Source organism: Malus sylvestris, chromosome 10 (assembly GCF_916048215.2).
Source record: "Malus sylvestris chromosome 10, drMalSylv7.2, whole genome shotgun sequence".
NCBI classification, from domain to species: domain Eukaryota; kingdom Viridiplantae; phylum Streptophyta; class Magnoliopsida; order Rosales; family Rosaceae; genus Malus; species Malus sylvestris.
This window is the reverse complement of record NC_062269.1, coordinates 31,185,224-31,198,272: the sequence shown is the minus strand read 5'-3', so window position 1 is coordinate 31,198,272 and position 13,049 is coordinate 31,185,224. Positions and strand designations below refer to the sequence as shown.

General features: G+C 37.4%; 2 protein-coding genes across 4 annotated transcripts; one reads left to right on the top strand and one right to left on the bottom strand.

Annotated features, from left to right (window-relative positions):
- Positions 1–1,678: 1,678 nt before the first annotated feature.
- LOC126585888 (protein OSB2, chloroplastic-like) lies at positions 1,679–4,252 on the top strand. Of its 3 annotated transcripts, none has more exons than XM_050250465.1 (5): positions 1,679–2,101; positions 2,574–2,712; positions 2,804–2,888; positions 2,971–3,080; positions 3,904–4,252. In XM_050250465.1, exons 1-5 carry the CDS (start codon positions 1,752–1,754, stop codon positions 4,090–4,092), a joined length of 873 nt encoding a protein of 290 aa, XP_050106422.1. In that variant the 5' UTR covers positions 1,679–1,751; the 3' UTR covers positions 4,093–4,252. The 3 variants fall into 3 exon arrangements, with proteins under 3 accessions (XP_050106422.1, XP_050106423.1, XP_050106424.1); XM_050250466.1 differs by having other exon boundaries at positions 2,804–2,892; positions 2,975–3,080; XM_050250467.1 differs by having other exon boundaries at positions 3,840–3,911.
- A 127-nt stretch (positions 4,253–4,379) lies between these two features.
- LOC126585892 (auxin-induced protein 22D-like) lies at positions 4,380–5,636 on the bottom strand. The gene is made up of 3 exons (XM_050250470.1): positions 5,213–5,636; positions 4,849–5,106; positions 4,380–4,738 (listed from the first exon to the last, which is right to left on the bottom strand). The coding sequence occupies exons 1-3, from the start codon at positions 5,398–5,400 to the stop codon at positions 4,663–4,665; spliced, it is 522 nt and encodes a 173-aa protein (XP_050106427.1). The 5' UTR covers positions 5,401–5,636; the 3' UTR covers positions 4,380–4,662.
- Positions 5,637–13,049: the final 7,413 nt, after the last annotated feature.

Here is a 13,049-nt window from a genome sequence, read left to right as displayed (position 1 = left end):
ATCCAATACCTACTGCCAGAACCTTAGCCAATCACGTGGCTTTCAAACATTAGTCATGATTATGACTAGTCATTTTTCTGGTACTTGTTGCAATACAATTCTCCCAAATTAAATGAGAAGGCTATCCACGAACTAAAAAAAAAAAAGAGTAGCTCTTCCATATTACTCATATGGGCTTTATGAACATGGCATCCATCAAAGTTGAATTTATTCAAGAAGTCTGAGATGTACGGCACCGAGACAAAGTCAAAAACCAAAGTAAAAGTGGGTTCATCACAAATATTTACAAGACACAAATGCCACAAAGCCCCGTCAAACTTCAAATGGCACGAAGCCATATCAAGTATTAAATTCCAAATGGCACGAAGCCGAAGAAAAAGTCTCAAATTAACGAACTACGCCGGTTTGATTCCGTTAAGGATACGTAGGCAGTCTAATATCAAATTTTAGACGCAACCGTGAAACCGAAACGAATCCCTGGTTTATATAAACTAAATTTACTCCTGCTATCAAATACCAAAATAGCACGAAGCTGAAGAAAAGTTTTCAAAGGGCACGAAGCCGTATCAAAGTCTCAAATGGCACAAAGTTGAAGAAAAGTCTCAAATGGCATGAAGCCATATCAAATTTTCAAAATGCTCCTCGCCCGCATGAGCTGAAACTGCATAAGGCATTATGCTCCTCGCCCGCATGAGTTGAAACTGCACAAGGCATCAAAACGCTCCAATGGCTTAAGGGTGCGTTTGGTACGCAGACGGGACGGGACGGGACGGGACGGAACGGGACGGGACGGAACGAATGTGTAATTTTTGAAAAAGACATGGGGTATATTTGTCTTAAAATGGTAAAACATTGTGTTCCACATACGTGGAACAAACCCGTTCCAGGGGGGGAGGTGGAACACAAAAACACCCAAAATCTGTCCCGTGGAACAACCCGTTCCACCCATTTTTGGCGCACCAAACGCGGGACGGAACGCCTCGTCCCGTTTCGTCCCGTCCCGTCCCGCGTACCAAACGCACCCTAAAGTCCTCGCCCGCACGAGCTGAAACTGCACAAGGCATCAAAACCCAAACACCGTGAACTACGAGTGACTTGATCCTTCAAGAGGGTACGTAGGCAATCTAGGATTCGACCTAGATGCAGTCACAAAATCAAACAAACACCAAAGTCCTCAAATTACATTTTATTCAAATTAGAATCAAAGGGTATTCCTTTCCCAAAAGAAGGGTTGTAATTAATAGGCGCATAGCCTAGAATGAGTCGAACTTGAATTAATAAAACCCTCTTCGAAAAATTGAACGAGGGTGAAATTGTGTCGAGTGAATTATTTGTTTACATATTATGTACAATTTTTGCTCAACAGTTCACTTTAACGAAAAACCATATTTTTACTTTAAAAAGTTAATTCTGGTACTATTCATTTACAACAAATTTTTATTCAAAATTTTCAAAATTTTTTTATTAGTTTTCCTTAAAATCAACGAACCAATTCTAATGGGGAAGGGCTAACATGCACTACGGCAGACGACCAATAATATAAGGCTATACGATTGTATCATGGACACTATGCCCATGACATTTCCTTTATTAGTTTGGGCCCGGCCCAAGAGAAGTTTGAGTTCATGCGGCCCAAAACCTTCCAATAACCCTTTGAAGAGTTTCGATAAAACGTAGTCCGAGTCATAGTAGCATTATCCGATAACGGCGGAGTTTGGCGCCTTTCCTCCCCCGAGAAACCACCGAGAGCAATGGCGTTGGAGCGAGCAATTCCGGCGGCAACAAGCGCAACTTTCCTCGCAAACCCCCAAGTTCCCGCCTTTTTCCCATCCACCAACCACTTGGCCTTCGCACGGCGCCGTTTCAATCTCAAATGCTCGATGGAGTACAGTAGAGACCAGTACAACGGCAACGGGAGCAGCATTCAGGTGCCGATAGCGTACCCTAGACCGGTGGAGGTTCAGTGGAAGAAGGAGCTGTGCAATACGGTGCACCTCATCGGCGTCGTCGGTCTTCCCGTCGAAATTAAGCACCTCCCCTCCGGAAAGGTCCTCGCTTGGACCCGCCTCGCCGTTAAGAAGTCCGCCACCGACACCTCTTGGTAATAATTCTTAAATTTATCGATTTTTCGGGTTTATTCATATTTTACAGTTGATGGTATCGTTTCCAGATTTTAAATTTTGATGATTGATGCTTAGTTGTTTCACTCTGGTGCTTCCAATTAGTGTGGTTTTGCTCTGATTTAATCATATTTTTTGTTAGAGACAATGTGAAACGTTAAATGGTTGTTTCGCATCACAAAGTTCTTCGCAAAACATGCACACATAGAACTAGTTACAAAGTTTTAAACAAAAACAAAACTTGGTAGACACTAAACGGACAATGAATGGTATCTAAACCCCAGTTTTGGGGTGCCGTGCCGTTATTGTTTGTAAAGTTTTAAGCGTTTCTAATTTCGCATAGTTTCGAAGTTTTTCAGGTAATCCAACTTCAGTAAAACTGTAAATGCTACTGTGGGTATAAGGAGTATAGGAGACATTTAAATATGAAAATTGGGTTTCTTTTTCTTTCAGGATTAATCTGACATTTTGGGATGAGCTAGCACATGTTGCTTTTCAGCATGTAGAGAAAGGCCAACAAATATATGTAACGGGCCGTCTGATATCAGATTCTGTTGAAACCGATGAAGGGAAGCAGCAGACCTACTATAAGGTTTTTTTGGCTTCTGGTCTTTCTAGGTGTAGTGAAGTCTTCTGTTTGTTTGTTTGTTTAGAAAATTAATTTGTCCCTAAATCTCATGCAGGTAGTTGTTCAGCAACTGAATTTTGTTGAAAAGGGCTTTTCATCGCCGGCTTTGAAAGATCACGACTCTGATTCATTTACAGCAGGCAAGTCGTACCTTCAGTAACATGAGTTTTGATAAGAGCAGGGATAGCATTCGTTCTTATTACTGTTATTCTTTTCTTCCAGGTAGAAACCTTGGCAACAATGCCACAAAGAACATAACGGAAACCACACAAGAATTATGGCAAGCCTTCTTTGCTAATCCAGTTGAATGGTGGGATAATAGGAAGACCAAGGTACTTTATTCAATCACTATATTCTTTCATTCTTGAGCGTAGGTGTGCATCCTATGCAAGGCCGGCCCTGATAAGTAGTTCCAATTGACAGTAGTTAACAAAATACTTTCATATGTTTACTTGTACATGTAAACAACGATGATTCCTTTCCTTGTTTGTCTCTATGGGCTTTCCATTTGTTTGGTTAATAAATATGAACTTCAATAGGGATAAAGGAGCCAAAGAACGAAGATTACAAAAGCTTGGAAACATAAAAGTGATTCCTCTTATGCATATGTAGGCCCTATAAAATAGCCTTGATTTGAGGTCCTATATAAACGATTTTGGTAGATATATGATTATAGACTATCTGAACTTTTGGGGGCCCTAGAGCAAGCTCCGGTTGCAGCTATCCAGGGCCGGCCCTGGTCCTCTGTGCACGCACAAATGCAAAAATGCTGCTGGTGCTGCAATGATGAGGAGAAACTGTGTTTTTGTATTTGGCCCTACATTAAATGCGTGAAGATATTTCCCCACCTAAAATATCAAACCAAAATTTGAAATTACAGTGCCTAAAAACTAGCATTACACTACAAAATAGAAAGAAAACTACAATGGATGAGATGTGATGATATGTTATACACTGTTTCTAGACATGCCGAGAATCAATGTTGAAATAGAAATGATTGAATGGAACATTTAGATTTGTTATTCATGCTTGGCGAATGCCATATGTGCACCTGTGAAATTTTCATTTTATGTCACCTGCTGTTTGTTCAGATTTCTGATAAGAATATGCGAACGAAAAGACGCATGTTCATTCGGTTTCGTTTATGATTTTCAGAGGAACCCAAAATATCCGGATTTTAAGCATAAGGATACTGGAGAAGCCTTGTGGATTGAAGGCCGGAACAATCCGCAGTGGGTGAAGTCCCAACTGGCTATACTGGATACAAGAATGGGAACCCTTGATGACCAAGATCATAACATTCATACAAATATATTTGCCGGTGATAGTTTTTCGCCTTTCTAAGTGCTTGAGGTGCTAGCTGTAGGAAACCAGAGTTCAAGGACTAATTTTTGTATAGTCTATCAATTTTCGGTGGAGATACTGAACAATTCGGCTTTGTTTCTATAGTTTGTATCCTAGATTTGCAATTTATATGATATGCTGGTGATTTGTTTGCTCTTCATCCTTCTGGAACTTGGCAATAACATTACAATTTCGATTTTTGGCATCGGACATCATACGAGTTTAATTACAGGAACACCAGAAAGCATCGATCTAACGATAACAATGGAAGAACGGTACAGTAGATCTCAAACAATTAATGAAAATTTCCATTAACGAAAAGTCTGAAAAGTAGAGCTCAAACAATTATATATATAAACTAATATTATTAGGACAAATGGAACATTTCACCCTCTCTGTACAATTTGGATCTCAGCTAAGTTTCTTGTTCCAGTACCTTGTTCTTTAAGCAAACATCGAAAAAATGAAAATGTATTCTCTGAGCTACATGTATCTGTGTCTTTTCCTGTAGTTTTAAGGAGTTTTAAATGTCTCCTTAATGTATGTATTCATCCGTCTTACTGCATGCCTTCAGAAACAAGTGCTCAATCCTCTGGCTTCAGATCCCTTCATGATTCTCAGCCTTTTGCAGGAAGAAACAAACATACTGCAACCACAACAAAGGAAAAGTCATTAGATGCGAGTTTTTTCAGAGATCGAACGGATCATCTGAATACCGAAAAGATATAGAGATTTAATCGAAAAGAGTGAACTTACTTCCATGGCACATCTCCAACAAGCATCCAGTCGCCGTCTTTGTCTTCATATGTCGGAGCAAAATCGGATCCATTAATATTGGCTAGGTTGAACATCTTCTCTAAGGCCTTGATGAGTTCGGGGTAGCTATTGTAAACCTTGAGATCAATCTTCCTCAGATAAGGAGCTCCGTCGACGCTTACTTTCACGTACGCCTCTCGCAGTTGCAAACTGTTTTTCCTGTAAGATCTGATTGGAGGCCACCCTACTACCTGTGTCCTGCACACATTTATTCAATCATAAATTAGCAACATAACCACTTAACTAAACCTTCTTAATCAATTATTAACATAAAACTCATAGTCCATGTATGAACATTGCTTACTCGGTGGGAGGGACATCTATGGGATCAGAACTTGTACTGCACTCCTCAGCCGCTGAATCCGGCGAAGCCCTCTTGTTATTCTTAGCCATAGGAGGAGACGGTGCTGCTTTTTTGTTCTCAGGCTCTTCAGAGCTTCCAGGCAACCCTAATCTTAGCTCAGTTGCCTTGAAATTTAGCTGGTCTTCCATCTTAATCACTTTGCTAAATAAACCCTAATGCTTTTGCAGATTGCAGACTGATTTGCAGAAGGATAATAGATAAACAGAAAGGTGTGTTAAGGGTTTCTTGTGAGAGATTTTGAACGTTTCAGTCAGGTGGAGTTGAAGTTTGATTCGTTTTCCTTGAGGTGGAAGATGTGATGGCACTCAAAACTTTTATAGGATGTGTTGTGTGAATATTGTGAGAGAGATAATATAAAATCTTTGGTGATTTTTATCTTTTCATGGTGCATGGCAGCATGAGATTCACTCATTATTTGATAAATGGTAATATCACATGCTTGTCCCCCACGCGTTAGTTCAGTGACCAACTATAGGTGGACAATTGGACATACCGGAATTTCAAAGCGGGGCCTACGCGCTCTACCGTCGATTACTTGATTTGTAATGCTATACAAACCACTTTCGTAAATAAAATTGCAGACAACATCTCTAATAAAAATGAAATTTGAAGAATAAATTTTGCTCTCTCTTCACTCCTCTTTTTATTTCAGTTATTGGATTGAATAAATAAATTAAAAGGAAAACTAATGAAAATGGCTTGAAAATTTTGAGCTTTAACTATAAAGACAAAATAAGGGTAAAATAAATAGTACAATGATTGACTTTTAGTGTTAAAATGTGGTTTTTCGTTAAAGTGAACAGTACATGGAGTTTTTCGTTAAAGTTCCCTAAATTAAAAGAGTCGAAAAATATAAACAAGAGAATAAGTGATGAAGAAGAAAATGTGAGTGAAATACTACTCAGTTTGTTCTTATGAGTTATTTTTAAAACTAGTGTTTGATAAACTTGTTTATACGTAAATGCTCGACTATAAACTATCAATGCATTTGAGACCTAAAACATGTCTGCTATAAGGTTCTCTCTTCGTGTAAATGACCTAAACATATCTCCTCAATATTATTATAAATTCCATATGCAAAATCATTTCTTTTATTGATTGGTTGTGGGTGGTGTGATTGCGTTCTTGATTTAGGGTAGACAAGTGAAGATATGGATGCTACTCACATGAGGAACACCGTGCAGTTTGATGCCCGATTGAAGGGGACAAGGGAGGGACAACCATAGCCGATGCTATTGAAGACCGTGGACTAATAATGGACGGCTGTGATCGGCAGTTAGGGTAGGCTTTGGGACTGTTCCTACAGCGCCCTTGGATCAGGAGGATGGAACGGAAGAAAACAGCCCATGTGACTACCATACGGTCCCACGTGGCTGTTGTGCATTGCGTAGGCATGGCCATGTGGGCTGAGATAAGTGGGACCGGAGATTTAATTGGAATTGGATCCTCTCATGAGCTCAAGGAGAGGATCCTGTCGTTGGATTTTTATTGAACGGCTATAATTATTATAATTTTAAAGAAATCTTCCTGTTTGTAGCTGTTAGATAAAAATTCAACGACTCACGTTCCTTGGTCAGATCCTCTCCTTGGGCTCTGGAGAGGATCCAATTCCGATTTAATTGGCTGTGTTACATGACATGTGGGGTTCCATGTGGTATGGTCAGCTAACCTTTCCCGTTCACTCTTGCTTTACCTCCTAATCCATGAGAAAATTTTTCTTTTGACCGGAATACAGGTGTTACATTACATGTTATTATATAAATGATGGAAAATTTTAAATTTTAATTTATTAATATTTTAACACAAGTATTTCACCACTTATATAGTAACACGTGATGTACCATCCAGTGTTCTAAGCACAATAAAAAATCTCTCCTAATCCAGCGTATTTCTGATGGTTGATTGTCATAAACTAATACATAAATATAATACAATATTATGGGGTGTACTCAATTGAGGTTTTGAAGGCTTTAAAAGAGTTATAAGTCCTTGAAGTTTGATGGAGTTCTAGTGGAGTTTCACAGACTTCATGTGAATTCATTCAAAATTTTAGAGAGAGGGACCTGATTTCCTAAAACTTATAATACACTATAAAATTATTCTAAAGCCATCAAAATCCTTAATTTTTCAAAATACTTTTAAATCAATTCCTAATTGAATACACATAGAGTTTTATGGACAACTTTAAAATTCTGATTGAATATATCCAATTTCTATGCAGTTTTATGAACTTCTTTAGAATTTTGATTCAATACCCATGGACTTCCATGGATTTATTTAAAATCTTTGACTGAATACTTAAATTTGTAAACTCTTTTAAATATTTTAAACTCATAATTGAATACAACGGTGTAAACACATCATTGTTTTTTTAATTCACAATATAATACATTACAAACACATGGTTAACTTTTCTAACGAAATATGTATCATATTTTTATTGGAACGATTTGTTAAGTAATCTAATCTAAGATGAAGGAAATTTGAGCTCAAATAAAGAAGATATAACACTTTAAACAATATAGCTATGTTTTGTTTGTTTGACACAAAAAATTTAGCTATGTTCAAGTCCACACACAAAAGTATATTTTATTCTTACACTATAATAACATTTATACCCTTAGGAAATAAATGAGATGTGATCCCAATATGCATGGGTGTGAATTTTGAACACTTCTCTAATCATCCAATTTGAGCCTTTTTAAGAAGACGAAAATATAATATAAGATGATGAAAATGACCACATTCGTGCATATAATTATTCGCACAGTTCCAAGAACTAGAACTAACGCATGATTCTAATTAATTTTATGACAAAAATGTATTAGAAAGTAGAACTTTGTCTTGTATCTGAAGCAACAAATTTTACATGGATATTTGATTTGCAAAGTTGTTTAATTTTAACTTCATCATCTTTTTCCCATAGCTAGCAACTTATTCCCAATGTTGAATTTATTGGATATATCAGTTTTTTTAGGGGTTGCACAATGACTGATATATAGATGTATAGAGGGGTAATATTAGGGAGACTAAATTAAATCACATGAAGGTTGATGATTCGATTATTACTTAAATGTTGATTAACGTATTTATTTCTTATTGGTGACACATCATCTAGTTTACAAATTTAGTCTACCTAGCATTGCCCTAAAAAGAGAGTTGGGATTTTGAGATTCATGCTTTTGACCCACGTTTTGAAATTCATTTTTAGGGACTATTTTGTAATGTATTTCAAAGATTCGAACCGTCTATATTTTACTACATCGTTCATGGATCATCATTGCAAACAATTAGACAAATCTAAAACCACTACAATATTTCTTTGTGGTGAAGAAAATGGACGAATAAGATTCTACAATTAATAAACACTAAGGCCTTGTTTGGTACGCCGTATATAGCATCAGATAGGACTATTAATACGGAGCCGAGTGTTTGGTGTGCTTTCGTATTAAATTGGACCGGACTAATTTAATCCGATCCACTTATTTTATACGGCATATACCCTCTTATTAAACCAGTCCAAAAGGGGAGTATAGATTAGTCGGGTCCCTTTCTTCTCTCTCGCGCGAAATGAGCGTGCTCTCTCTCTCGCCTTCCCTCGCCATCCCCGATGTTCTCTCCGTCTCCTTCTCTCGCCGGCTATGTTCTCCCCGTCTCCTCTCGCCGGCTCTATCCTCCCTCACCTTCGTTGTCTAATAATTGGAGACGTGAGAGACCACTGGCACCACCACGGCACAAATTCGAAAAGATTCATCTGGGTTTTAGAACCTTGACTGGGAATAGATGATAGGATTTGAAAATTCAGAAAGATTACATCTGGGTTTTATTTGATTCGGAAAGATTTCATCTGGGTTTATAATTTCTTTAATTTCTGGGTTTTTAATTTCTTTAATTACTGGGTTTTAAAGATTTCATCTGCTTGAGGGTGTATTTCAAACCTCTTTGGGCCAAGAACAGGTAAGGAGAAGGGAGTGAGGTTGTTTGTGGGGCGCAGTGCGGCGGAAAGATCTGGGGAAGAGATAGATTTCATTTTTTTTTTTGTTTAGTAATTTGATTTATACGGGGGAACATATAGATTTCATTAAACAAACAAAGATTTGTTAATTTTTTTTTCCTTGTCCTATCCGGTTCAATACCAAACACCGTATAAATAATACGATCATTAGTCTGATACTGTACCAAAAGCTCGACTAATTTAGTCAGTACTATCCGGTGGCTATTTATCCTATCCGACAAAAATAGTCAGTACAATCCGAACTGCCAAACGAGACCTAAACTTAATCCATCAATCATATGGTTTCGGATTTGGGTATTTTTGGTAAATATGATCTTGAGATAAGAAATAAAAGATAGACGGTTAATTGTTGAAATACATTACGAAGTGGGCCATACAAAAATGTGTGTCAAAAGCAAACGTCCCATATCCAATACACACACACACACACACACACACACACACACACACACACACACACACACACATACATACATACATATACATATACATATATATACTACTAAGGGATCCCTAATTTTTTGAAGAAAAAAAATGGGGATCAGGTGTGAGGCCTACTCCACATCGAACTTCAACGATCCGAACCGTTTATTTTGTAAGTCTCGTTTCATAGATCATCCTTACAAAAATTCAATTCAATCCGAAACCATTTGCCTATTTAATTATCAAGATAAAATTTCATTGTTTCTTATATAACAAAGTATTCGTTAATTTCTTTGAACTCAATTAGACGTCTTAAACATTTCCGATTTGGCTAATACTTTGCAAGGATTATCTATGAGGTGCAACTTAAAAAATAGACGGTTCATATCATTAAAGTTTGATGTGGTGTGAACTCCACAACTAATCCCCATTTTTATAAATAAATAAAAAATATATCTATATATATATATAGGAATCCCTTCCCTTAAAGGTTTCCTACTACTATAATTACCATTCCACCAAAAGGTTTTACATATTCGAGTTTTTCTCCATCAATTTTTGGGTAAAGACCATGCATGCTTTATCAAGGATTCACAAAATAAGCAATTTAAAAAAAATAAATAAATAAATAGGAGAAGAAGAAGAAGTTGAAGAACGGCCACCGACACGACCTAGCTAGATGGTTCGAAGCAGCTGGTTCGAAGCAACTTCTGGACTTGAACAGCCAAATTCTGAGTTTTCGACAGGGATATGTACATGAACACATCAAGGAACAACTCAGAACTGATAAGCATGCAAAAAGGAGGAGCAAAGGACAAAGAAAAGTGTCACGATTAAGCCATTCAACGTTGAACACTCTTTTGTGTCAACCAGCAAGCTAGGGTTAGCTAAATTTAGTACGGTAAGAAATATACAACGAGTTTGTAGTTCAAATATTTAAAAGCATATGTTTTCACACTCGGAGTCTTGAATCAGTTCCCGCTCGACAAGGACTGCAGACAAGACGAGTTGATGATCGGGTCTACCACCTTCAATCTTCATCATCTTCCTAAATAGATTGGGCCAGGGACTCTCAGGGCATTGATTTCTTCGCGTCTGCCTCTGCCTTCGCTACTTCCCTCTTATCATGTCCATGCATTTTGGCCATCGTAATTAATAATAGATGAGATAGGGCAAATTGGAAGACCAATGTACGTACACACGTGTGACATGATAAGATTGATCGATGTCGAGATCATGTGGGTCTTAATCCACACGTATGCAATGCAAAAGTTTGAAGTTTTTGGAGTTTTAGGGTTTTGAAGAAGCTAAGAAGGCCCATTACCCGAAGAGCTTGTCCCTTTTTCAGAAGGAAGAGCGTCCCAGTTTTTGAAGGAAGAGTGGTCCTAAATATATATACTGGTTCTTGCCCATCATGCATGCCGCCATAACATGCCATGCATACCCATATTTCATGTCGCGTCTCTTCGTGAAGCTTGTCACACTCATACATTGTACGTACAGTGTGTGTGTGTGTATATCATCATCACTCAATTATGAACTATATGCTGGCAACAGTTGCCCAGTCTTGGGTGGATGTCAGTCGGTGATGTTTTGTAAGACTACTTACTTGTACCAACGGCTAACGGTTATTCATAAATGTAAGAACAACTTTATGTAATATCACAAATTATATATACATACCTATTCCATTAGGTAGGTTAGGAAAGGATCGACAATGAGCAAGAAGAATAACTTACAAGAAACTAGTTAGTGAAGAAAGTTGTGGTTTCACCATAAAACCAATTGACAATATCAGGAGTAGCATAACCTCTTGTAAGCCCTTGCAAAGTTTCTCCTTTCACCAATATGTGACTCTTTTACATTCACAGCCTCACAGTTAGTACATTGCTTTCGTGGTGTTCAGTGCCGATCATATACTGTTATGTGGAGAGGAGCTAACACTAGTCATTTCATAGTTGACATGAAACAACAGTATACCCGTGCCATATAAATCTTTCTTCAAAGCAAGGGAAAGAAGTGAGACCACCCCCGACCTGCATCAGGAAGGCACCAACTAGTTACACAACATTAATGCCAATCAGTGGCGAATGCATTGAGGAGCAGGGGGGTCAGCTTACCCCCCAAACTTTGGTAAATATCCATGGATACCTTGGGTGCTGCCCTTTTGAAGATTAGAGTTGGCTTCATACATGCCCTCCAACTGACTTCATGCCTACCAAGACTCGGTGAATGTCCATAGATACCTTAGGTACTGCCCCTTGCATACATTAACAGGTGTGCAATATGCCTTTCCAAATGACTTTAGGCCTACCAAGACTCCATGAAATGGTGATATGCATGCTATTTCTGGTAAAAAAAAATATGCACTACGCACACTATTCTTACTAACCCTCCTAATATTATTTCCTAGATCCGTCACTGATGCCAATGGAGGCATAATGCAATGCGTTCACACTGCAGTTTGAACTTTAGATATGAATTGTGGCACCTTATAAATAAATATTTCTATAATACAAAAGGGTCTAGTTACAAGGCATGTAAGCATACATATGTTGCCAAATGAACAAGTAGTAACACAGAAATATTCATGTCATGTTAAACCTTGATTTGATAATCTTTTATATAGAGTTATATTAACAAACATAAAACTGCTAATCGGTGGATCTATCATATATGTGCCATATAGTATATAGCATGTGTTGCATGCATGAGCTATACAGCTACAGCAAGCAGAAGCTGCTATATATAAATATATATATATATATATATATATATATATATATATATATATATATATATATATATTGTCTTGCAAGTAGCTACTTGACATGTTCATAAAGATTTAATGGGGGATTATATGTGTGTATATATATATATATGTATATGTATATGTATGTATGCATTAAGGGAATAAAAAGATTCCATGCATAGAGAATTGGAGAACAAAATATTGTTGGTTTGACTGACCGGCCCCTTCTTTGCTTCAAACCCTAATCCCGGAACGATTTGACTTTAATCTATTTTTAACATGCATGATTCTTACAGAACACCGTCCAATGAATAATTAATCTAGTTGTGGTGAAAGGAGGAAGGGAAAATTAATAGAAGGGAATAAACTAGAGTTGCCTATATATATGATTTTAATCATTGAATAATTATTGTTTACGTACGAACAAAAATTAAAATTATTAACAAGAGAAATATGTTATGATTAAATTACAATGATTACTGATCATGATCGAGCAGTTTGGCAGATGGGTATTGCATTATACCTTTTCTTGTTAATTATGTGGTACATTGGCATATGATGCCATGATACAACCATATATAAATCAA